General features: G+C 48.1%; 12 protein-coding genes across 12 annotated transcripts; 3 read left to right on the top strand and 9 right to left on the bottom strand.

Annotated features, from left to right (window-relative positions):
* Positions 1–90: 90 nt before the first annotated feature.
* On the top strand, positions 91–1693 carry FOXG_13280 (uncharacterized protein; the record flags this gene model as incomplete). Its single annotated transcript, XM_018393237.1, has 5 exons — positions 91–177; positions 237–344; positions 410–445; positions 680–1187; positions 1248–1693. 5 exons carry the CDS (start codon positions 91–93, stop codon positions 1625–1627), a joined length of 1119 nt encoding a protein of 372 aa, XP_018252463.1. The 3' UTR covers positions 1628–1693.
* FOXG_21122 (uncharacterized protein) lies at positions 1501–4073 on the bottom strand. Its single transcript, XM_018401459.1, has 6 exons — positions 3929–4073; positions 3425–3876; positions 3144–3376; positions 2742–3081; positions 2145–2685; positions 1501–2087 (listed from the first exon to the last, which is right to left on the bottom strand). Exons 1-6 carry the CDS (start codon positions 4013–4015, stop codon positions 1674–1676), a joined length of 2067 nt encoding a protein of 688 aa, XP_018252462.1. The 5' UTR covers positions 4016–4073; the 3' UTR covers positions 1501–1673.
* Positions 4074–4169: 96 nt separating this feature from the next.
* On the bottom strand, positions 4170–5122 carry FOXG_13279 (uncharacterized protein). Its single transcript, XM_018393236.1, has one exon. It carries the CDS (start codon positions 5050–5052, stop codon positions 4306–4308), a length of 747 nt encoding a protein of 248 aa, XP_018252461.1. The 5' UTR covers positions 5053–5122; the 3' UTR covers positions 4170–4305.
* A 272-nt stretch (positions 5123–5394) lies between these two features.
* Positions 5395–5987, bottom strand: FOXG_21121 (uncharacterized protein; the record flags this gene model as incomplete). Its single annotated transcript, XM_018401458.1, has 5 exons — positions 5395–5436; positions 5489–5562; positions 5614–5665; positions 5717–5761; positions 5835–5987. 5 exons carry the CDS (start codon positions 5985–5987, stop codon positions 5395–5397), a joined length of 366 nt encoding a protein of 121 aa, XP_018252460.1.
* Positions 5988–6501: 514 nt separating this feature from the next.
* On the bottom strand, positions 6502–8939 carry FOXG_13278 (uncharacterized protein; the record flags this gene model as incomplete). Its single annotated transcript, XM_018393235.1, has 6 exons — positions 8621–8939; positions 8524–8572; positions 7881–8470; positions 7656–7831; positions 7403–7601; positions 6502–7353 (listed from the first exon to the last, which is right to left on the bottom strand). The coding sequence occupies exons 1-6, from the start codon at positions 8726–8728 to the stop codon at positions 6502–6504; spliced, it is 1974 nt and encodes a 657-aa protein (XP_018252459.1). The 5' UTR covers positions 8729–8939.
* Positions 8940–9276: 337 nt separating this feature from the next.
* Positions 9277–10864, top strand: FOXG_13277 (uncharacterized protein; the record flags this gene model as incomplete). Its single annotated transcript, XM_018393234.1, has 3 exons — positions 9277–9457; positions 9508–10198; positions 10251–10864. The coding sequence occupies 3 exons, from the start codon at positions 9277–9279 to the stop codon at positions 10813–10815; spliced, it is 1437 nt and encodes a 478-aa protein (XP_018252458.1). The 3' UTR covers positions 10816–10864.
* A 280-nt stretch (positions 10865–11144) lies between these two features.
* On the bottom strand, positions 11145–13325 carry FOXG_13276 (uncharacterized protein). Its single transcript, XM_018393233.1, has 4 exons — positions 12963–13325; positions 11823–12911; positions 11421–11772; positions 11145–11369 (listed from the first exon to the last, which is right to left on the bottom strand). The coding sequence occupies exons 1-4, from the start codon at positions 13099–13101 to the stop codon at positions 11312–11314; spliced, it is 1638 nt and encodes a 545-aa protein (XP_018252457.1). The 5' UTR covers positions 13102–13325; the 3' UTR covers positions 11145–11311.
* Positions 13326–13851: 526 nt separating this feature from the next.
* Positions 13852–14363, bottom strand: FOXG_13275 (uncharacterized protein; the record flags this gene model as incomplete). The annotated part of the gene is made up of 3 exons (XM_018393232.1): positions 13852–13863; positions 13921–14243; positions 14294–14363. The coding sequence occupies 3 exons, from the start codon at positions 14361–14363 to the stop codon at positions 13852–13854; spliced, it is 405 nt and encodes a 134-aa protein (XP_018252456.1).
* Positions 14364–14405: 42 nt separating this feature from the next.
* On the bottom strand, positions 14406–15692 carry FOXG_13274 (uncharacterized protein). Its single transcript, XM_018393231.1, has 2 exons — positions 15022–15692; positions 14406–14971 (listed from the first exon to the last, which is right to left on the bottom strand). Exons 1-2 carry the CDS (start codon positions 15549–15551, stop codon positions 14818–14820), a joined length of 684 nt encoding a protein of 227 aa, XP_018252455.1. The 5' UTR covers positions 15552–15692; the 3' UTR covers positions 14406–14817.
* A 1226-nt stretch (positions 15693–16918) lies between these two features.
* On the top strand, positions 16919–18706 carry FOXG_13273 (uncharacterized protein). The gene is made up of 2 exons (XM_018393230.1): positions 16919–18297; positions 18349–18706. Exons 1-2 carry the CDS (start codon positions 17102–17104, stop codon positions 18596–18598), a joined length of 1446 nt encoding a protein of 481 aa, XP_018252454.1. The 5' UTR covers positions 16919–17101; the 3' UTR covers positions 18599–18706.
* A 57-nt stretch (positions 18707–18763) lies between these two features.
* On the bottom strand, positions 18764–20953 carry FOXG_13272 (uncharacterized protein; the record flags this gene model as incomplete). The annotated part of the gene is made up of 1 exon (XM_018393229.1): positions 18764–20953. One exon carries the CDS (start codon positions 20951–20953, stop codon positions 18764–18766), a length of 2190 nt encoding a protein of 729 aa, XP_018252453.1.
* Positions 20954–21197: 244 nt separating this feature from the next.
* Positions 21198–23127, bottom strand: FOXG_13271 (uncharacterized protein). Its single transcript, XM_018393228.1, has one exon. The coding sequence runs from the start codon at positions 22954–22956 to the stop codon at positions 21298–21300; it is 1659 nt and encodes a 552-aa protein (XP_018252452.1). The 5' UTR covers positions 22957–23127; the 3' UTR covers positions 21198–21297.
* Positions 23128–23706: the final 579 nt, after the last annotated feature.

Below are 23706 nucleotides of genomic sequence, written 5' to 3'. Positions count from 1 at the left end.
TGGGCTGATTCGTCTCGTTATTAACAGCACTAACACGAGTGCTGAATTGTCTGTTCCCAGAATCGCATACAGTCGCAAGAATCAACCAAAATGGTTCAATATCCATTTCCGATACCGGATGGGTCGCCATTCCCTATATTGAACATTCCCTTCGGCATCTTTCACACTGTGGATAATGTAAGCGAATGAAACATTTACTAATGCAGAGCTTTTGCTGATATAACCTTTCTTGACAGTCTGATCCGCGGCCAGGTACTGCCGTTGGTGATCATGTTTTGGACCTTAGAATCCTCATCCAGAACGGACTGCCTGTAGATGAGTCTGTGAATGAAGCACTGGCATCGGTTAGTAACGGCAAAACTGAGAAGAGCCACGGGAGCCCTAACTAACAATGAGACCTCCTGGACAGTCCACACTGAATGACTTTGCTACGCTGGCGGTTGATGTACGCCAGGACTCTGGAAGACCACAACGTGGACATGAAACTGAAGGTCTATCCGGGCTATCCTCACGGCTGATTCGCCTTGCTCGATCTTGAAGCTTCGATACAGTTTGTTGCAGACGCCAACGAAGCCTTGGGCTGGATTTTACGGACTTTATGTGCTCACTGGAACACGTCCAAACTGTGAGCCAAGCAACTTTACCACCATGTTACTAATCTCTGACCAGTACATGATAGATGGGCCGTATGGCAGGATACAATGAAGTCCCTCAAAACTTCTTCGATCTACCAGCAGCATACAACGGCAGAGCATCATCCGTCATTGCCAGTGGCCAGAACGTCACCAGACCTCATGGTATCATTCCCGGACCTAATGGTGCAACGTATGCTCCCTGCCAGAAGTTCGATTTTGAGCTCGAAATGGGCGTTTTTATCTCTAACCCTATCAAATATGGTGAACCGACTCCCGCGTCTAGAGCTCGTGACCATGTTTTTGGGTTCGTTCTTCTGAATGACTGGAGTGCGAGAGATATCCAATTCTATGAGATGGCTCCATTGGGGCCATTTAATGGAAAAGCTACAGCGACGAGTATTTCGCCTTGGATCGTGACAGTTGAGGCGTTGGAGGAGGCTGGTGCACTACTAACTACCGAAGATCTGGGTCTGAGAGGAGGAAAGAACACGACCATTCCGTTTCTTCGATGTCAAGACGATGTCGCAGTAAGGGTTTCTACATCATTGTCCCGTAAGTTCTCAACATCATCAATGCCATCTTAGAGTCGAGATTTTTTAACCTATGAAACAGGGAACGGAGTGACCGAAGATCTGCTCGGAAAGTCCGATCTTAAGCACCTCCACTGGTCTCCATTTCAGATGGTAGCCCACCACAGTAGCTCTGGATGCGGTCTAGACACGGGTGACTTACTCGGCACTGGTACCCTCTCTTCTAGCACCGTCCAGATCAAAGACTTTGGAAGTGATCATGACGCGATTCGTAGGTCAGGTTGTTTGGCGGAGCTCGTCCTAGGTGGCACTAGGCCTTTCACTCTCTCTGATGGGTCTGAATTGGTTTGGTTGGAAGACGGTGATACCGTTACTATGGAAGGATGGGCTGGCGCGGGAGATCGTGTAATCGGATTCGGAAAGGTATCTGCCAAAATATTGCCTGCCAATGAATTCCCATGATGCGCTTTATGAGGCACTAGGCTATATGTAGATATATATGATAACGTCATGCCATTTGTGAAGAGAAACCCGTTAACAGATCCAAGTCCATGTTCCAATCAACCGAAGCGCCAATGTCCAAGAAATCATCACCAATATCCAGGAGTCCTTCTGTCTGACACCATTCAAGCAAATTATTATGATGCCAATCAGGAGTCTCATCCAAGTTCTGAGTCATATATCCCCCGGTACTATCTGTAACGCCAAAATGGGCATTCGTGTAGGAGCTCACTGAATGCTGGGTATTCGGATACTCTGGAGACTCGATATACGTGGTTGTGATGACATCTTCCTCCCGTGCTGGACTATTCACTCCTGTCATTGGGACTTCGATAGTCCTGGATTCAGTTCCTATAACGCTATGTCCGACGCGGTCGAACGGTCCTAGTATTTGGTCAGCAGCCCGCTGCAAGCTCCTAGTCTATTTCACGCATGTCAGATCATTCTCTTGGATAAATGAGGAGTTAAGTTTACTTACCATTGGCTCTAGGTGCTCCCAGAAAGTCTGGAGAATACTGAGTATATCAATACTATCCTGAATCAGTGTCACAAGTGTGTGTGACACATGGTCCCGTGTATTTTCATCATCACGATGCCGGCGAGCCCTGGACCTCAAGAGGGTGAGGATGATTGAGGTCGACACGAAGCTAGCAAAGCCGACATGAGAACTGAGTTTGGATATATCCTGCTTTCTAGCAATATAATCCCGAATCAGATGCCCGTGGTGAATGGCATGCTTGGTAATTGTTTGTGCGTGGTTCTGAGTCCCTTCTCCTGTGATGCCCCGTCGACCAGAGAAAAGAGACACCAGGGGACAGAGAAGAACTATTTGGCAAAGATGGTATAATGAGTGCAGTCCCAGCAGCCGTGCAATATCACGACCGGTACCCTCGTTACCTGTAACGTAAGGAGGAAACTGGCTCGATTGATAAATATCTTTCGCCAAGCTGGACAAATGTAGTATGTGGATGGCGTCTGGACTTTCCTGCTTGTCTCTGTTTATAAGCTGTATTTTAACCCTAGGCAACGTATGAACCATTAGTGGCGTCACCGAAGGTTTTGATTGGGAACTTACCAAACCCCCATGAGCTTCATATGTTCTGCCATTATTGATGAAGGGGGATTCGGCTCTTCATTGAGCGCTTCAGGCTTCCATTCCGCAGTCATGTGGTATTGACGCACGACGTTCCCATCACTAACAAAGCCATCTGATGTAACAGGAAGTGGCACACTACAAGCTTCCTCCCAGGCGTTCTTCGCATAGGCTTCAGGAAAGGAAGAGATACACATCGTTGACCAGCATGCCCAAAAACAGCCATGCTTTCTTTCTACAAGCTGCAGCTCGTCTTTCGTCCTTGTCCCGTTGTCTGAGAGGTTAAGGGAACGAAATGTAGTGGCCGATGCATAGGCCATAACTAGTTTGGGGCATGTTTAGCTCAGGAGATTCAATATTCTAATCATAGATTGTTGCACTTACCAGCGTTGATCCGAGCTCGGTCTAGATCTCTTGTCGCAAACCAGTACAAGTTGAGACATGAAAGAGCTTGAACTACTTGAACTGTCGGTCTATCTGTGAGAAGCCAAGCCTCGCGTCTTGCTGCCTCAACCCAGGTATCCCCATAGCTGGCATACGTAGCAAATGCTGCAAGCTCTGGAGACACCGCTTGAGTACCTAGTCTAGGTGGCTGATGCCGTAGTTTACGAAGGAACCTGTGGCGATGTCAGAATAAGAGGCCTGCATGTGAGGTAGATGCGTACAATGATGACAGTGCAAATATGCTCCTCAATAGATATGGAGGTAGACTGCCATCTAAGTAAGACTCAAATAGCTGAGTGCGATTAAAAAGCAAGGTAGCATTGTATAACCGTTCAAAGTAAATATCCAACAGCGCGAGCCCTATGGCCCGTGGCGGTAAATCGTCCAGGTTGGTGCCAGCAGAGCCTGGGGCTACATGTTCTGTTCGTGATGGGCCAACATCAACAAAGCCGATGCTGCTGATTCTTGGAGCCTCTGATGGACTTCTGACTGTGCCAACATTGAGCTCTGTCGACTCCGGAGTCACTGGGGCGGCTTCAGGACGGGACTGTTCGGCCCGCACGGATTCGCGACAGGCTGCGAGACGTCTGCGATCAGCTAGCTCGGGATAGGTGCAGGTGACTGAGAAGCGGCTGCATCGCGTGCAGGTTGGACGTTGACGACTGCAGCGAAGCTGTCGGCCCGAGTGTCAGCAGTTGACATTATGTTGGGGGAATATGGCGAACCTTCTGTCTGCGACATCTCTCACAGGCTGTACGTGAGAGGGTGCTATCGGACCCTAGGCGCGGGGAGTTAGTGTCCACTGCGCTCATTTTTATTTGCAGATAAGATTCATCGCGTTTCTTGATGACCGGCCGGATGAAGCCTTGGTGATGAATCGGGATTTCGGTTGTCCAAAAACACTTCGGGCCGAAAGACGAGCCGAGACTGGAGCCCCGCAAAATGTCAATCTTATTTCCGAAGGCATGTCCGTTGTCTGCAGTCATTCTCTCTCTTCAGTATGGGAAAAGCTCAAAAAACTGATAATCTTTTCTACGCAGTAAGAAACTTATCATAAGTCTTTTGCAATGGTACTGCGATGCCAAATTCCAGCATCGATAGACTATGATGATTGATCTTCCTCTCCTTCACAAATCCATATTCCTAGCTCCTGCGCATGAATAGCAGCTGGCTCAAACAGCGGTATGTCCCCAACATCCTCTTGCCTTAGCACAAAGCCCAAGTCCGTGCTACCCAGTATAATACCTTGAGCTCCTCTTTCAATCAGCTTTTTCGCTTGTTGAATGAACATCTTTCTTGTTGAGTCTGTCACAGAAGCAACGCCCTTCGCCACTTCTTGAAGCATGCCTCTGTTAACCTCCTCAATATCTGTTGGTGTTTCCGGGATCAGGATCTCAAAGCCAGCCTTTTGTAACATGGCCACAAAAAAATCTGGATCATCGGAATCGAGCATCGAGATCTTTGGGCCAAGGAGACCAAGCTTCTTAGTTGATGGATGATTGTTGGTAATGTGGAGTGCGAGACAGTCCGCGATGTGAAACAGTGGGACATGAGCCGATGAGGAGTCATCAAATAGCTTTTTGGCGACCTTGTGTGCAAGAATAGCACAGATCGCGATGCCATCCACCCTATCACTCAGCGATCTGATGGGTTTCTTATAAACGTTTGCGAACTCGTTCCAGTCTCCCTTCATGGCGTGTTGAATCATCTCTTCGAGGTTGGCGCTGTACAGATATAATGGGGCTGATGCTCGATCACCGAGTTTGAGTCTAACAACTTTGTTGATGATGTTATAGTAGAGGGCGGTGACATCTGGTGTCATGCCCCCAAGCAATAAAAGTGTCCTCATCTTGACTTGTTTCAATCCTTGATCGTGGGATTTTCGAGGGGAGAGATTCGCGACAGGAAACTGTGAGGAGTTGCAACAATTATGACTCAAGAAGGAACATGACAGTGAAAGGGCGCAAATGTGGGTACACGATGCTGACGTCAATCTCACAACCTCGCTTCATTGATAAGAACCCTAGTATAAGCGCTCTCCTCTTTAATATCATGCACAAAAAGGATCCATCTGACATTTCCCCTATTTTTTTCTACCCCTTCTCGAAATGTCTATAGAGAGGCTTTGCTATACGAGAAGCATTGTGTCATTAGAAGCAAGATTCTCCCCAAAGCTCAACATCTTGATGGCTTACAAAGCTTTCTCAACAATGGCTATGCAATCAATCTCGACCTGAAAATTTTGAGTCAGTATGTTTCCCATTATTGATAGGCGGACAACTTACCTTGGCGCCTTTGCCCAGTTCTGAAACTGTCACACAGACCCGAGCAGGCTTGGGATTGGGAATCGTGGCAATGTCTATAGCAGCGTCAGCATTTTCTCATAACGATCATTGAACGTGAGACGTACAAACGGCGTTCATAGCTGCAAAGTCGTTGATGTTTGTCAGATAAATGTTGCACTACAATTGCATCAATATCGACACTCATCTCGCGTTATGAATTTGTGATACCTTGAGAATTTTATCAAGCCCACTTCCTGCTTCGTGGAGAACAGACTCTAGTAGTCCAAGTACGGCTTTCTTTAGATGGTCAGAGCCCGTCTTGAGAGTCGGGTACTTGATGACTTACCGTTTGTTCAGCAACATCATCCGATACAAGAACACCAGTCTTGGCATCAACGCCTATCTTGCCACTTGTATACACAAGGCCGCTATGGATAAGAGCTTCTGAGAGGATCGGGGACGAGAAGCCCGGTCGGTTGATAGCTAGTCTGTTGGCCATTTTTCAGTGCGATAACCTGATATCAGTGTCGAGAGAAGGGTATATGATAGATGCGGATGGCTTTTACAGAACTGGCAGTCGAAATATATATACTTATTTCATAGTTGTCTGTACTTTATTTGAGAGTTATGACTTCCGTAACGGTGTGGAAACACTGCCGATGTTTACTCTCATTTGCTAATCCCCACTCTATCGGGTCGCGAGTCGTTGGTGCCATTGACAGTCCCATCAACGGCCAATGATCGAGGGTGCTCGTGTTCTTCCGGAGCTAGACGCACCTATGCCGTGTTAGTTCGGCTGCTATTATTGAACCGCAAGAAGAGCTTCTTGTAATCCCGGTACCAAGAAGTCAATGGAGCTCGGAAAAGACGAGAGCCTACGCCAGTTGCCGAAATTCAACAACAGACAGCTCTATGCCGAGGAAGCACAGACATTCATCATCAACCATTTAAATCTGAGTATCGGTCAAAGAGTATCCTCCATGTTATTCTCCTTTTAGTTTATTTACAAGTACTTATTCAGGAGCTGGGAACTCGTCTATGAGCTCGCTCAGCAACCAGTCCACCCCAGTAGTTATACCCGTATCAGACATTCCAGCCATCCACTGCGACAAGCCTTCCGGATATGTCTCCTGTTCCGGACCTATTGCAATAGGCATTACTTCCTTTCCTTGATGCGAATCAGTCATCATCGTCATTGTTCGGCTTGCAAGCACTTCAAAGATATTGCGAAAAGGCGCAGCTTCGGGCCACCGCTCAGCAAGGATCACCAGAACCATGGTACAATCTGTACAAGTGTTGCTGACTTCGTCATGTCGAGATACTTGTCGTGCTGCGGGTGACATCCACAGACAGTACAGGTATGTTAGTCCGGCGAGGAAGAGTTCATGCAAGGCACTCCATGTGTAGGCCATAGGTTTCCCAAAGTATTGACGTCGGAAGATGTGGCATGTCTGCTTCGAAGTGTTTAGACACTTCAGAAAGATCCCATCCGATACTGAAGTCTTTGTGTCCGTGATTTGTGGCCGGAAGAGTTGTAGTACGGCATAGTTGTAGTTTGCTTCATACCAATCTGCACTGACGAAGAATGAGAGTGCACCACCATCCGGGGGTGTCATTGGAGGAGGACGTGCGGCATACCATTCCTCTAATTCGTCCGAGAGATGTTCAATAAGGGCTTGGCGGATTGTGGCATCTCTCAGAGTGCTGTCAGAATACAAAGTGGTTTGAATGCGTCCTATCAACGCACGTATACGGAATCCATGAATGGCATGGGTCATCATCGTCGACGTCTGGGAGGTTAATGGCCTTGGGGCGCCATAGATACCGGTTGAAGATATTTGTGACTCCTTAATGTCCAATGGAAACTTTTAATAGTCAGTCATACAGCGTTTCATTACGGTCTGAAGGATTTACCTCAGCATCTACCTCCTGGTAATGAAGACTCAGCGGCCTTCCCAACATAACTGCAGCCGAGCACTCCATCACGTATGCGCTCCAAAAGGCTCGCTTCTGGAGCTCTCTTTGCAATGGGTTGAGGGTAGACCGTAGTCGCTTCTGATTGCGATGGTAGCCAAGGTTGACACATTGTCGGAGAGCTTGGCCTCCAAGCTTCCTGTCTAATGTCAGTTTGTGCACTCCGAATGGTGAGGCACTCGGCAAGCCTTACCAATGCGATGTGCCTTTTGCCGAGCGTAAAGAATAGGCTGCTGAACAAAGGATCGCTTGTATGCACTCCAGGTTGTCATTACAAATGATCTCATCTATGTAGAGCATGGCAGAGACATAAAGTTGCTCTGCTGAGTAGCCCAAGCCGGGTTTTAGGAGAGCTCCTATGGCGTAAACCTATTGCAGTCGTTAGACAAGTATTCAGACAAGGTCCATGTAGAGCTACCATATTGAGGAAGTAGAGAGGTACAGGGTCATAACCAAGGCTACTCATCGCTTCGAAGGGGTCTTCCAAGACCGTCTCCCACAGTCTAAATGTCGGTTCATGCAAGAATGGGTACTGGGGATGGATGTTCTGAAAATAAGCGTTGCTCAACTTGACAGCTGTCTGATAGTCTGGCAGCGGGCAAGGTTCTGGAGGATACGATGCATGGCCATGAGATTGGGATCTCGAGATTGAAGAGATTTCCGGAGGTAGTGATGCGACTGCTTGGCGAATAGAGGGCTTCATGAAGCGTGCGAAAGCGAACGCAGACGATGCCCCAAGATAACTTGGCTCGGCCCCAGCCGCGTTCAGGCTCAGAGTCCCAATCATGGACGAGAGATCATCGAGTTCAAATCTCTCGTCAATGGCAGTCGTACTAGCTTGATCTGATGTAGACGCAGCCTGACTACTTGCTGAAGGACTTGGGCCATTGGTAACACTGGACTGGGCCTTTTTCAGCTGTGCTTCCAACAGAATTACTCTTTGTTCTAGAGTCTCCAAATAGTTCCGTGGCTGATGTCTCTTCGTTATCGGGTCTTCCACAAAGCACCCTACACATTGTTACTCCTGGAGAATAATCTCCTGCGACGAATCTAATGCTTACCAAGACCACTTCGCCGACAATTGCTGCACGACGGGATTTGCTCATCGCACTAAACAAATGTGAGCCTTGGCACTGGAATAAACCTAGCGGTATGCACCTTCAACTTTCTGTCTTTGCAACTTATGCATGCAACAAGAGTTCTACTACCGGTTCGCACGCGTTGCGCCGCCCCTCTGGCTGGTCGACTCTTGATGACTTCAGGCATGGTTGGCTAATTCGCCGATCTCAGGACTGTAGGGTAAAGCGCATCTGTGGGTCTTGAAGAACCCGATTGAACAAGGGTATGCGAAATGAGGCCACGCACGGAAGAATCCGTGTTCAATAACGGCTCATGAAGTTCTACAATGATCAATCGAATGTTACAAGTCTCAGATTCTTTTTGCGAGACAGAATGATTGTCAAAGGTTGAAGAGAATCATCGTTCCGATGCGGAGGGCGGACCCTGCGTTTAGCACTATCCAAATGCAGCAAAGACCAACTTTCAGCTCCACCAGCGAATCTTCCCCTCCTCGGAAGAATACGAAGGGCCAATAGACAAGAACCATTCGCCGAGGGCGGGGAATTGCTGCGACACTGCCCGCGTTATCGCTGGCAAATCGGCTGCTGTTATCTGCTTGAAGCAGGGGAGCTGTAAAGGCTTATTTGCGATAGTGGTATAAACGCTTCAAATCACCTTTGGGAGAGCACAGTCAGTGGTTCGAACAGAGAATACGTGAAGTAATTGATTTACTTGCAAACCAGACTGCCAGCAAGATGTCATCAAATCTCTCAAGCAAATCCTTACCAATCATCGTTGTTGGTGCTGGTGTCTTTGGTCTAAGCACGGCCCTTCACTTGGCGGAGCGCGGTTACACCAATGTCAAGGTTCTTGATAAACAGCCATATCACGAATCTCAATATTCGTATGACAAAGGATGTGATGCTGCCTCAGCAGGTAAGATGATACGAATTTCTTCAGTATGAGGACTAACATTCTTCAACTAGACATCAACAAAATTATTCGTGCAGCATATGGCAAAGAGATTTGGTACCAGAATCTCGCACTTGATGCCATCACGAAGTGGAAGAAGTGGAATGACGAGCTCAAGGCCGGAAGACTCACACCTCCTGGGCTTTCCTCGTCTGACAAACTGTTTGTCAACAACGGAGTTCTCACCATTACTTCAGAGTCATCATTGTCGCAATTTGACATAGACACCATTGAGAACATGACCAAGGTAGGATTAGAGCATACACAAATCGATCTCAGCGAGCCGAAGGACGTTGAGAGGGCAAAGTCTCAGGGATTCGACTTTGCTCTCAATGCCTTCGACCTCAAGAACAACTCCGCCCTTCTCGATACTCAGTCAGGCTTTGCCTACGCTGACAAAGCCTGTCGCTTTGCACTCAACAAAGCACAGACTCTGGGTGTGCAATTTCTTTTTGGAGAATCCAAGGGGAAGTTCTCAAGCTTTGTTGAGAGCACTGATTCACAGATCACTGGTGTCAGAACGGCGGATGGAACAGTGCATGCCGCGGAGCTAACGATCATGGCTTGCGGTGGCTGGACTCCTTCGCTTATCACGCAGCTTGACAATCTCTGCGAGACTACTGCTGGAAGCGTGGCTCTGTTTCAATTACCACCCGACAAGGCTTTATGGGATCGCTTTGCACCCGAAAACTTCCCGACTTGGTCGTGAGTAAAGACCTACCTCAGACCTTAATAAATACTAACTGGCAACCTCCAGATATAACATGCGCCATGGTAAATATGGTGGCCTCTATGGCTTTGCACGAGATGACAACGGTGTTGTCAAGATGGGCTATCGTGGTACAAAGTTCACCAACCCCCAGACTCAAGCAGATGGCACTGTCAGAAGTGTACCCAAGACTCGATGGACGGAAGAGTCTATCCGCCAAATTCCACTCATCGGCGCGAGAGTTGTCAAGGGTTTCGTGAAAGACTTCCTCCCCGAGCTGGCGCAGTGTGAAATGAGCACTCGTCTTTGCTGGTACACTGACTCATACGATAACCATTTCGTCGTTGATTTCGTGCCCGACAAAAAGGGTCTGATGGTTGCGACAGGAGGTAGTGGACATGGATTCAAATTTCTTCCTAATCTGGGTGAGCACGTCGTGGATAGGATTGAAGGGAAGGAAAATGAGTATCTGGACTTGTGGAAGTGGAGACGCTTGGAAGCTGGTACAAACCCTTTTAATAGCCTGATGGAAGGTGTTGGTAGTGACCGTTCACTCCAGCATCAGGCCTTTACGACAGTTGATGGTTCGTCGAAGCAGCTTAGCCGACTTTAGTTCAGGCAGGCCCCACAGGCAGTGTCAAGTTAGCAAAAGTGACGTATGCTGGGCATGCACTTCATGATATGAATCCTCGTCATATAATCGTGATTCATTCCATCTTGGTGAAAAGTAACTCATTGAATGTTGGGACTCGATCAAAGCTCAGCTTACTTGAACTTCAGACTAGTTCTAGTCAAAAATCGGTACAAATTCGTCTTGTGGACACAATGAAGGGGAACCCAAGATTCACGAGTCCTTGCGGAAGATACTGCGCCTCTGCGCCTTTGCAGAATTGCGTTCAACTTGAAGGATTATGTCCACGATGCTTAGTACATAGCAGACCGGGCGAATGAACGACAGCTACTGTATATAATGACCCAAATCGACAACAGTTGATCATATAGAACTACTTTGATATTACTAAGGCAGTAGAGACGCTAACCACTTTCACCCGCACCTGTATCCCCAGACTTCCATGAAAGGCAAAACCTCACAATTCCCTAAATTGACCTTACGCTACCCTCGAGACATCCTTCTCATTGGTGTCATCATCTTTCATCTTATCGTCCCTGGTAAGTCTATTAGATGCGAAACGAAGAAGCAACACTAAGAAGACTCACACATTATCACCGAAGTCCTCCTTACCATTCTCAATCACGCCCTGAACAACTATCCGTTTGGTGCGCCTGTGAGCGTTGAACCATGGACCGCGGAAGAGATCCTCAATCTCTTCAACACTCAGACCAGAAATCTCAGGGATCATGAGATAGGTATAAACGATCGCAACAGCGCACCAAGCACCGAAAAAGATAAAGGCTCCCCACTGATGGAAGCTTGAGAGGATAGATGGCATGCTGTACTGCATCGCGTAGATGAACAGCCAGTGGAAGGCTTGACTAAGAGCACTGCCGAAGGATCGAATGCGGTTTGGCCATAGCTCACTGCCAAACACATAAGGGAGAATGAATAGCCCTGTTAACTGTTAGTAAGTTCACTTAGTAGATCATGGAGTCAAGACTCACCGACTCCGTAACCAAAGGCATGGATGAAAAGTGCTGCAATTGCTGCGTTTGAAGCGGCTTCGGAGACAGGACCTTTCTGCGAAGTCCTGACATAGACAGCAAGATAGATATGAGTCACCATCTGCAGCCCGGCACCGACGAAAAGAGACTTTCGCCGACCGAGAGCATCAATGAAGAAGAATGTGGCGATAAGGATGAAGAAGAACTTGGAAACGCCATACATGCCGCTGAGGAACATGCTATGGCCTGTATCACCACCAACGCCGACGATGGCGAGGATGGGGACGAAATAAGAGGTAATGAGATTAGCCCCGGATAGTTGGGCAAGCGCGTAGCAGACAAGGCTCTGTTGAACGCGGCGCAGATTGGATGCGATGGTGAAAGTTTCCTTTGCGATTGTCCACAGGCTTGAGTTTCCGACCGCCTCAGCTGTTCTGTTGATGTCGTCTTCAATGTCTCGGATCTCATGATCCACACGAGCGTCATCAGATGGCAGACCGCGGATCTTGACAAGTGTTTCAATAGCCTCTTGTCGACGTTGAGCCATGAAGAGCCAACGTGGAGACTCTTGGATGAAGAAAGTGGCGATCATGCAGAGACCCATCAGGATCATTGGGGTAAGCCAAACGATTTGGAACTGAAGATTACCAACGGGCACATGGCGGTAGACTCCGAGAGTGCAAAACACTGCTGTGAACAAGCCGAGACCCATCAACAGAGTGAACCATGCTGCAAGAAGACCTCGAATTTCCGCTGGAGCGATCTCGACGATGGACATAGGGCAGGTGACTGTCAAGGGACCGAGGCCCAACCCTTGGATAACACGGGCGGCGTAGAGGACGTTGAGATTTGGGGAGAAGATGGCCATGAGAGTACCGATGCAGTAGATGATAGTATAAAGGCGATAGGACCAAAGTCTTCCGATTCGGTCATTGACGAAGAAGGTGAGAGCTGAGCCGACTCCGAAACCAACGTAAACGATAGATACGAAGACTCGAATCTCATCGGCGTTTGATCCGGAGATGATTTTGAAGTGGTTCTGGAAGCCAGGAAGGGAAGGGATGACCGAGGATGCACCCTGATCCCAAACTTTGATAAATCATAAGTAATGAAACACAACTGAAGTGGGTAATTACTTACTGACGGGAAACCCACCAAAGGCATAGACCAATGATGATAACAGCAGATGTGGATTAAAGATGACCTCGCGGGGTGCTTCGCGTATGGCCTTTCCATAGCCTGCTAGGGGTGAGTTGCGGAGCATGTTCTTGAAAGTCATGATGAGTTGTTAGGCAGAAAGTTGAATGACCAGTGAGAAGTTAATACCCCATCAATAGTTGCGAGACAAACGACGGATATATAGCTACTCCTTCGGTTCGTTGTTCCAGATAACAAGTGACGGCCTTTATCACGCGCGCATAGGCGATCTTACCCCAGAGATACCAAATTATCGATAATCTACATCATGTTTAGTTAAGCTTGCAGCCAACCGTAGTGAAAACGTTATCCGCGGGATTGAGTTTATCTCTGAGAGCGGAGAGTGGAGTCGGCAATTGATAGTGTACTCGACTCCTATAGGCCCTTCGTATTCTTCCGAGCGTTGGCATCCTATTAGTGACATTCTATCAACCAACCCCCGCTTCAAAGTTTGCCTCCTTTTGCGGGGTATGCCACAACTTGACAAGTTTCCCGCGTGACTTCGTATGCTGTTTGAAGTGCATTTTTAATGAGTTGGGGAAGTGGCTGGATCTGGCTGAGGGATGAGGCTTGTTGTGCGGCTCCCCTCGTGGGGCCAACGGAGGCTTCAAGATATTTGCTGAAACTCTTGGGGCACGAGAGAGTGATATTGTGACAAATATTCTCAGGGATGTTCTCATTATTTCCAGTTTATTGATCTATGGGCTGACTGCAGCTGGAGTCTAGTCATCGTGATGTTTGTATCTCTTCAGTTGCTACTACAAAGAGTTTTGAATCTGTTCAACAAGACTAGCCTATTCTGAACCTAGCGACACTATCCACTGAAGTATGTCTAATCAGACCACTTTGAAGACTGAGTCAGCTGTGATCTCTCTTTCATGGGCAAAGGAAATGCACTTACACATTTGTAAGACATGATGTTGGCCCCATTATCCACACAAGTTGGAGTGCCAGGCAACGTGACTCCTGCCTCAGACCCTTCACAGTTGGCCTCGGCATAGAAGACGCAGTTGCCCTCAGCCCGGATGGACTTTGGGTTCAGTGGGCCACTGTTGCAAGGTCCTGTTGTAGAGGTGGCAGGGTAGGCTTCGGTGCAGGATGTGCCGGGCATGTCTTGTCCAAAAGTGAAGCAATCCGGAACGCTCTCTGACGAGCTGAGCTCGCGAGAGAAAGAGTTGATGTCCTCTGCGTTCAGAGTACAAGCACCGTTGCTGAAGGCAGTAACTAGGGGAGAGGCCAGCTGAATCGTCATCAATACGGTACTACCGACTTACTTTTCCAGCTCGCATTGGCGATATGGAAGGTTGCCAGAGCGGCGATAATAGTAGTAATGGAGAGCTGCATGGTATATTTGGCGCAGTGGTTAAAGTGGGATGGAACTGAGAATGGATGAGATTCTGTCGATATTGAGTTGCGATAGTGTCTTATATGGTGTTGCGTAAGGTTTGCTTAGGCCATGTTTTCGCTGTTTCACTATTTACTTCGCCTCAGTGCTCAACAATAGAAATTTGGTCCCGTAAAATTAATATTCCTCCAGGATTGAATCCTTCGATACAGTGAATTAGTTAGGCTGATTCACTGGAGCTTGGACACCGATCTTCATGGGTCCATTGGCTAATTCCTAATGGATTTGTTTCACTGTCTGCCGTTTGACCAAAGCCTGTGAAATCCTTAATTTTACAGCGAAATGACTCGCCAAATGGACCACCGCAAAGCTGGAACGGAATTCCGCCTTTCCCTTATTCTTTTAGGCACCTCTTTCCGAGCCCACAGCGACCTGACTTGTTTTGATCATTTTTCAGTTCGGCTTGATCTTCGTCACATTAAGACTGTGCACCTTGCCGTGTACCCATTGGAGGGAAGACGATGTCAAGGTCAGTAATCCTGATGACCCAACAAAAACTGCAACCCGCTGAATGGCACTGAACTGATCCATCATGGGATACGGATACCTGTAAGTGTTAACTGGTGAACCAGATTATATGTCGACAGCTATACTTACCAGCCATTTTGGTAATAGCACAACTCAATCCAGCACCAATAAACGACAGCCAAAATGGTACTGGTGAACATCATGCTCCTCGTAGTAATAGTCGCTCGGGGACTGTACAACAGTAAGTCCGGTACTAATAGCACCGCGGGTACCAGGTGGTATCCAAGATCAGCCCAGGGATTGATGACAAGGTCGGCTGGCATGAGTAATGATGGATCGTGGAATTTGATAGACCAGTATAGGACAGCAATCATGACTTCGAGAGGCGTCGCAAGAAGTGAGATAGTGTCTTTGGTCCTTGAAAAGCCATCATGTCTCATAATATCTGCGATGAGGCCAAAGGTAGATGTGATAAGAGACAAGGTGAGGCCCACGACAGTGAGAAGCTGAAAGTACCATCCGAAAGAATCAGAGTATGCTGAGTCCCAGGTTGTCAAGAGGTAAAAGCTATAGGAAAAGGAGAGTGTTCCAAGACCATGTAAAAAGATCTTGGTTGGGTTAGCCTGTATAGGCGAATTGCTTATAATAGTGTATGCCATGTTCAAGCTTGGTTGACTTTCATGAAGTGAAGCTATAAAGATGGCGCTTCGCAGGATATCGCAATTATATCAGACGTTGGATGCTATGAATAAGACCCTACATCGATATCTATTAATAACCCCCAGCTGCAGCAAATTTTCCGCCGGACCCCAAAGTCTACGATAAAGGCTCAGCCTCAGAGGTACTGATAAGATCGTACCAAGGTTGGGTGCCATTTGCATGGGTGCAATCGCGTACCAGATTTAGTGCTTATTTTTCCGGTGGAGCGAAAATAGCTCGTGTCTCCTGCAGATTCGTCCCCATTCTCTTACATGAGCGGGCTCAAGTAGAAGACAGTAAAAGGCCTAAGAATAGTGAGAACAATGCACTCGCGCAAAACGTAAGCGCTGTTGGGGGTTTCTGAAAAGTCTGCTAATGTGCTGTCGTGGCTTGAAGACAAGCTTTCAGCTGGCGTTACCAGGCTTGCAGCAGATGGTGCATTGGGTTGAAATGATCCCCGAGACCTGAAAAGAATACTGGTTGTGTTATTATCTACCAACTATACATGTAACAATTACCAGTGCAAAGGGTGTCTGAGAATAAGACAGCTGCGGCTAAGATCGCAGCCTACATGAGTGGTTTCACATGCCATCTTGTTCAACCATACCCAAGCCTTCGTAGAGATTTTACTCTGCAGCATCTCGACTGTTTCAGTACCACGTGGCGGAGCATCATTACTTCAAATAGCCGAACGAAGCCAATGATGAGTGTGTCAATGCGAGGCCAATGCAGCAGGGGTCATAAGGCTGTTGAGTAAGCGCCCGTAAAGTGGCCCTAGACATCTGCATCACCCAGGATATGACTGATAAAAAGCCCTCAAAATTCGACAGTTTCGGATATCTCGGGCCACTTTGGGACTGCAGTGGTATTGAGGCATTCGTAAGACTTACAAGGCGCAGTGCATATGCGGTTCTACGGCATTAACCAATATTTACAAGGTATCTTGCAGAAAGAAAGTGGATCTGCGGATAACAGGCCAGAAGGAGTAGGAGTATCATCGTTTTCCTCCGTGTACTACCATTTCCAGAAGGCTGGTAGAAATTCCCTCATTTTACGTGACTATTCTTGTCCTACATAGTGGCTTATAGGTTTCAGATGCCCTTCGATTCACTAATACCAAGCTTTCTGAGATCCTGACATGTGAAGAAGACCCAGTAGACGCGGCCTGGCCCGCCCGCAAGGCACTAAAATAGTATACATGATACCATGCCAACTGGCATTTTAGACCCCAATCGTGCATGAGATAAGTGACATCGCGGGGATCATGGCAGAGTTAGTTCATTCAGCGGCGCTTATGGGACTTCACCCTTGACTAACAGGGCTGAGCTAGTCGGCCCCCGAAGATTAGAAGCTGTTCCAGACCTGAGGATATCATGGTGAAATTTGTGAGTATGGATGTTGGGCTAGATTACAGATTATGGTGTCGTACATAAAGTAGCCTGGATCCACAGATCGACATAACTTCATACGATTTAGTTGACGACAACCACTCCCACTTGTCGCTGAAGCAATGTTTCTCTCCTTTATACCCATCCTCTCTATTGTGCTCCTAGCCTTTGTGCTCAGAGCTTTGTTCAACTATCACCGTGGCCCGCTTTCACGCCTCCCTGGACCATGGTACACCCACTTCACTGGTCTTCCACTGCTATATACCAGGGCAGTCGGAACCAGCCGTCAGCATCTTCGCCATCTTCACAAGGTTCACGGTCCAGTAGTCAGAGTTGGACCCAAGGAAGTTTCCATTAACAGCGTCGATGGCTACTACAAAGTGCACGGCGTGGGTAGCCATTGCCTGAAAGCACCCGTCTTTGACCATATCCGCTTCAGCCACTCCTCAATGCTGTTCACCATGCGAGATCCTCGTATTCACTCTGAACGCAAACGGATCATTGGTAGGGGTTTTTCATCAATAAAGGAAGAACAGGAAGTGAAGATTCAGCGACTGGCTAGTCAGGCAGTAGCCAATATCAAGAAAGAGGCCGAGAAAGGCCAGGCCGATGTCTACAAATGGTGGCGCTGCCTGGCTGTCGATGTCGTCAGTGAGATGTCTTTCGGCAAATCCTTCAACTTGTTACATTCCGGTGGGAAAGGTCTACCCCTCTATACGGCTTTGAGTAATGCTGGCCCTTCTGTTGTCTTCCAAGCAGTACTCCCCCGCAGGCTCATATCTCTGTTCAAGTGGTCTCCTATTGCCTGGCTTAGAGACGTTGGTCAAGTCACTGAAACCATCTTCAACCGTGTAACATCAGCACTCGGAGAACTACGAGTTTCATCAAATTGCGGCCCAAGTATCGCCCGTCACTTGTTGAGTCAGGAGGTGAAAGGCAAGAAACCCAGCTTGAATGACGATGAGTTGAGCTCTGAGGTGAGCATGCTTCTTGTTGCGGGCTCGGATAGTACGGCTACTACTTTGGCATATGCGACATGGCAGATTGTCAGAGACCCTGACCTCCGGAAACAGATCGAGGAGGAGGTCAGTAACCTGCCTACTAACTTCACCGCCAAGGATGTTGAGGGTTTGCCCCTCTTGAACAGTGCCTTGGAAGAGGTCCTTAGGATGCATAATCCTGCAGCCGCACTCGTTGAGAGACTTGTACCACCAAGTGGAATTTCTGTTCATGACTGGGATATCCCTGGAGGCACAATGGTCTACACGACTGGGTGGCTCATTTCCCGCCTTGAAGATGTTTTTCCTGAGCCCGATAGGTATGTAATTTCGTTCCAGGGATAGGCGGGTGCAATCACTAACTTAAGAAGATTTGATGCTACCAGGTTCCTGAATCCAACACCAGAAATGAAACGAGCACATGTCCCTTTCAACATCGGCGCAAGGAGATGCGTTGGTATGCATGTGGCTCGGATGGAGATCCTTGTCACTTTAGCTATGCTTTTTCGTGAGTGCAGAGGCTTACAGTTACACCATGGCATGACGGATGAGATGATGACACAGGTTGGGGAGTTCTTTATAGTTCCCAGAGCAGGTCGGTGTGATCTTAGTGTTTCGTAACCGTAGATTGTACAAAATAATGGAATTTTGACAAGTATTTAGTTATTAACTCTATGTGAACACCATTTCGGCTTTGGTAGCAGTTGTTATGTTTGCGTTAGTAAGAACAATGTGCGGCATTGGTTCAGTCCGAAGTCGCTCTACTTAAATGCGTTCATATATAGACTATGATTCAGCACTTATCACATCTCGCAACAAGGCATCTAAGTCTGGCATGTCCGAACTCTCAAGGTTAAATGGTAGATCATTTCCTGAGGAACTTTGCCCGAATGCTGGCTCATCAAGAAAAGCTGGTCCCCATGGCTCATCTTCATTGTGATCCTGCACAATCCCTCTAGGAAGCCACGAAGCCGTCATTGGTAATTGTGACCATGTACTTCTGCTCGGTCTATTTGATCTTTGGATAATAGAACCATCCGTGACATCTTCCATCATCCGGTTCATATAGGTAGAGTTAATGGGAAGATTGCCATGACCTATTTGTCCCCCAGTAATTGACACTTGCTGAAGTGATACTCCATGGTCTGGTTCCAAAGCCTGGCTGAGGATCGGCTCCTCTGCTTCTTCAGAACTGGGTTCTCGCCTGATCGAATAGCTTCTGAATATCGCCACCATAGCTCTCTGTACGGTCGATCGGAGCATTTGGTTAGATGCATCCGGTTGAACTACCAGTCCATTAGACTCCAGTTCATCCAGGATAATGGCAACTCCTTCTCGTTGCGCAAACTCCTGAATCCGGCAAAAGTCTTCGGAATGTGTTGAATGAATGTAAATCGTAGCAGGTGGTTCCAAATCAGGAAACAGGATAGACCATACTGTGTACCATTGTTGTTCAACCGATCCTTTACTCTTGACGGACAGCTGATTCTTTTGTTGCTGAGATATCCCTTCCAATTTCGCCGATGGACCTCGCGTACATGATCTCTCCAGCGCGTGGAAGTCAAAAAGATCAAAGTCTCCGAAGGTTTCATAGCAAATTTGACAGTAATACTTGGGTGTATGTCGGCGCGTCAGGTGTTGTTTTAAATGTGCGATGGTATCATTCTTCTTCAGAAAGCATTCCCAATACTTTTCGGGGTCCGATTTCCAGTATGGACATGCAAGGAACCGCGATCTTCCCCCACACTGTGACTGACTTGTCTTGCCCCTCTTCGAGGGCGGCTCGTTCCTTCCATCTCCGCCTTCATCTCCAATGTCGTCGTCTTGCCGTTGGTTCTTCCGTCCACGTGTCGAGCTTGTTCCATCCCTGGTACTAGAAGAGTTTGTAGACCCACCTTTCGCAACTTGCTTTCCTTTTGAGCTATTGCTGCTCGACTCACCTCTCTCTGTCACTTCGTTCTGACCGAGAATCGCTATACGACAGAAGACTCGGCTGAAGATGCGGTACCCTTGGCTGTTCACATCAAGCTGGCCTACCGCGTCTGAATCTTCAGAGATTGAAGCCACCTCGATATCAGATGATACGGTTGGGGAAGCTGAAGGGGTGCGGGATCGTAGGGTCAAACTTGCTGCATCAGGTAACTCGATGGACTCCTTCGACACCTGAGGTTGTTTCCTCAACCTGGCTTCCAAGTTATATTCAAAATTCTCACCCAGCTTGTGAGGCTTCCGGTCATGTTCTCGCAGTATCTCACGGGTCTTTTCCAGAGCTTGAGGTTCGAAATCTTGGGAATGTGGTAAATCCAGGATGGACGGAGGTCTAGCCTGCCGCTCACGGCCTTGCAGTGTCTCGAAATGCTTTGCTGGAGCATCAGGTGTGAAGTTATGGGAGCGTTTAGGAATGTGACTCATCCAGGGATTAGACAAATCGCAGTCATCGCCCTTCGGTTCTGAATTAGCCTGCAAACCCTGAAGCTTGCCCAGCACTGCGTAGTCTTCATGTGAGTCCGAGTCGTACTGAGTTTGTCCATATGATAAACGCTGATCATGGAGAGAAACACCTCGGTGGTCCGGCGCAGGTGGATAAAAGGACTGGGGATAGTGTTGCTGGTGCGACATCGAATAGACTCCGTATTCAAAACTGTTAATATCGTGGTTCTGGTGCGCTTCTTGGACGACCGCTTGTGTCAAGGAGCCAAAATCACCCCCCCTCAGTGGAACAACCCCAGGGGCAGGCGCAGTCTCTGGTCTGAATCCATTTAAGTAGGCTCCGCCAAGAGGGTATGCGTAAGGTGTAGAAGTTGAAGAAGGGGGAGGCGGAAGTTGGTAGTTGGTAGTATCATAATGCGGGAAATGTGGATTTTTGACGACATGAGGGCTGTTCGATGGGGGGTACTTGTGGGAAGAATACTGAGGCTGTTCCGATGGGCCTGGCTCTGCCTTTGAAAGTCCCTTCATGGACCGAGATCCATGCATATTGAAGACGGTTTGAGGTTGGAATTTTTAGATGCTCGACAGATTTCATTGTTTCGCAATCGGTCAAAGCAATCAAGGCTAATATTTCGCCATTAAAATGGCGAAGGTTTCGTCAGTTAGCAGCTGACATCTGGCGATATCATCGACTACCACAAATTTAACTTGACTCGAGTTTCAGCGTTTCTGTTGATGAGCTGAAAACTCTTATGCAGTAAGATCCTTTGTGGGGTGCGAGGCAATGTGAGACGCGTGCTGACCGCACATATGTGTTTATCGACCTGGTTGGCTAATCATCTACCTATCACCGCATATTCCCAAATCTTCAAGGAACCCTCCAATTACCGCTAATTAATGACCTTGTCAATCTCCTTCACCGCCGCAAAAAGATCATTATCATGGTATTTCCTCGCAACAACCTGCAAGTTGATAGGCGCTCCCTCAAAATCACCCTCCGCCCAGAATTGTCTGACCTGTTCCTCTTCCTTACTCAAAGGAACACTGTCCGGCGGATAGCTCTCAGTTCCTTTCGCGCCAGCCTTGACGGGCGTCGGGATCACAATGCCGGGGTAGTCAACGTAGTTCCAGAGCGCCGTGTAATTCCAGTAGAGCGCCGTTTCGTGAGAACATGCCGGGCCAACAAATACAGGGCAAATTACAAAGTCCACATCTTGTGACTCCCAGTGCTCTGCGAAACGACATCTGAAATCATCGCGTTCTACGCGAAGCTTGAGAACGCCGTTGGCATCGAGCCCAGGACCCTCAGCGTCTTGAATGATCCATTTAGTCAAGGCATTCATAGGTTCATTCGTGGCTGAGAGGTATGCTTTGACTGTCTTGCCGCCGTCTGGCCAGTATGCACGGCGAATACCCTTCATGGCTTCTTCCATCCCGTAGGGTCGGAAGGGCTTGACATCGAACCCTTTAGATCGGAGCTCTCGGGCTGCCCACTCAAGAGCCCTTGTTACTGGAGGCTGGGGAGTGATGAGCCCGTCATTGATCATGAGTCCAATCTTTAACGGCTTGTTTTCCGTCAACTTTCCCGTCCAATGAAGAGGGACAAGTCGAGGGTCTTTCAGCCAAGGACGAGAACCGGAGACGACCGACATGAGGAGATCAACATCCCGAAGCGAGGTACACATCGGCCCTGCTGAACACAAGACGTTCAATTCAGCGGCGAAACCACCCGGTAAGAAGTCTTTCTGGGGGAACACGTAGGACGTCGTCTTGAGGCCATAGATACCGCAGAACCCCGCTGGTCCACGAACACTTCCTCCGATGTCTGTACCAATGCCCAAGACTGAACCACGAAGAGCGATAAGAGCGGCTTCGCCACCAGTAGACCCTCCAGCCGATAGATTGATATTATGAGGATTCAGGGTTCTCCCCCAAGGCGATGTTGTCTCAAGATGCATAATGGACTGCGGTTGATTTGTCTTGCAGAATAGGACAGCACCCGCATCCCTAAGAATCTTGACCATCTGACAATCTTCTCTGTCAAGTTTTCGAGTCGCCAAGTATCCCACGTTTGACCAGTGGTTGCTGGCCGGCATGTGTTCCTTGATGCTGACTGGCACGCCATGCAAAGGACCGCAGGTCATTCCAGTGTTGTCTTGATATTGATCAAGAAGCTGAGCAGTGAGAACAGCCTTTTCGAACCACCATTGTGTCAAGCAGCATGTAAGCTGATGAGCGATGATAGCTCTTTTCGCAAAGGCAGTGACGACAGCGACGGATGTAAATTTTCGTGATGCGATTGCAGCTGCGAGTGCTGTAGCGTCGTAGTTCTCTGTGATGTCGATTTCTTGATCGGTCAAGACACCACAGGTTTTGGGGATGCCGGTTACGTTCTTTGGGGGATTGTCGATGAGGCTTTTTGGAAGGCGGAGCTCGTCTGGGACGGTGCTGCCGAACTCCTCGAGGATGGATGTCCGAAGAGCTTCATACTCTGGCGGACCTGTTTGGAGAGGGACTGGCTGAATGACGGGTACGATTTTGGATGACATGATAGCGAAGACCTTCGGATCAGATGGTAGATAAGGATTAGAGTGCAAGGTGAGGTGTCATGAGAGGCTGGATTTATATACGTAATCGCGGACTTTTCATCATGCCGACTTGAGCGGTAGAAGCTGGCAATACCAACACAAGCAATCAAGTCCTCCATTTAATTCTGCCGCTCTGACGTCTTCACTGCTTCACGAACCATGATAAGGATCCCTACCAATCGAATTCACCTTGGAATGGTGCCTAGCCGCACGGCAGCCAATTAGGTGTATTACCGCGTACCACCATAAAGTTCCCCGCATGGTTGTTCATGATCGCGGTCTCATAGACTTTCCCATTTCGTCAAGTCCTACCGCTAGCGATATGAGCTAAAGTTCCTCCTATCAGCTAAGTAGCGGTAGTTGATAGTGCGAGATAATCTCTCTGTGCCCGCGTCAGCGAGTTTATCATGCTTACCCCGCGTTTCGCTTGTAGACTACGACTAGAGATACCTAAATGGTCAAGATCTAGTCCAGAAGTGACAAGGCGTCTGTAGATGGCTTGTTATCGGGCATGGAACTGCCGCGTGAGGGATCGTCGCTGGAAGCGCTCCTTACGTCCGAAGAGTGATATCTCATGGTGGAGTGGATCATGATAGATAGATTAAGCGACATGCCTATCATATCGCATGCATATATACCCACGCTCTGGTACCAATTCCCAATGGAGAACAACATCTCTCTTCACTCTTTGTAACTTCTCCATAACAACAT

This window comes from Fusarium oxysporum, chromosome 12 (genome assembly GCF_000149955.1).
Source record: "Fusarium oxysporum f. sp. lycopersici 4287 chromosome 12, whole genome shotgun sequence".
In the NCBI taxonomy this organism is placed as follows: Eukaryota; Fungi; Ascomycota; class Sordariomycetes; order Hypocreales; family Nectriaceae; genus Fusarium; species Fusarium oxysporum.
The sequence above is the reverse complement of the archived record's forward strand: the minus strand, read 5'-3'. Positions and strand labels throughout refer to the sequence as shown.

Excerpts from the sequence above, each read along its gene's own strand:
- FOXG_13276 (XM_018393233.1), bottom strand. The coding sequence starts at position 13,101 with ATGACTTTCAAGAACATGCTCCGCAACTCACCCCTAGCAGGCTATGGA. Across the intron at positions 12,912-12,962 it reads CTTTGGTGGGTTTCCCGTCA|TTTGGGATCAGGGTGCATCC; the intron begins GTAAGTAATTAC and ends GATTTATCAAAG. Across the intron at positions 11,370-11,420 it reads GAGGACTTCGGTGATAATGT|GGACGATAAGATGAAAGATG; the intron begins GTGAGTCTTCTT and ends TAGACTTACCAG.
- FOXG_13274 (XM_018393231.1), bottom strand. The coding sequence starts at position 15,551 with ATGGCATACACTATTATAAGCAATTCGCCTATACAGGCTAACCCAACC. Across the intron at positions 14,972-15,021 it reads TGCTATTACCAAAATGGCTG|GTATCCGTATCCCATGATGG; the intron begins GTAAGTATAGCT and ends TAACACTTACAG.
- FOXG_13273 (XM_018393230.1), top strand. The coding sequence starts at position 17,102 with ATGTTTCTCTCCTTTATACCCATCCTCTCTATTGTGCTCCTAGCCTTT. Across the intron at positions 18,298-18,348 it reads GTTTTTCCTGAGCCCGATAG|ATTTGATGCTACCAGGTTCC; the intron begins GTATGTAATTTC and ends TAACTTAAGAAG.
- FOXG_21122 (XM_018401459.1), bottom strand. The coding sequence starts at position 4,015 with ATGAGCGCAGTGGACACTAACTCCCCGCGCCTAGGGTCCGATAGCACC. Across the intron at positions 3,377-3,424 it reads ATATTTGCACTGTCATCATT|GTTCCTTCGTAAACTACGGC; the intron begins GTACGCATCTAC and ends ACATCGCCACAG. Across the intron at positions 2,088-2,144 it reads GGGAGCACCTAGAGCCAATG|ACTAGGAGCTTGCAGCGGGC; the intron begins GTAAGTAAACTT and ends TGCGTGAAATAG.
- FOXG_13271 (XM_018393228.1), bottom strand. The coding sequence starts at position 22,956 with ATGTCATCCAAAATCGTACCCGTCATTCAGCCAGTCCCTCTCCAAACA.
- FOXG_13279 (XM_018393236.1), bottom strand. The coding sequence starts at position 5,052 with ATGAGGACACTTTTATTGCTTGGGGGCATGACACCAGATGTCACCGCC.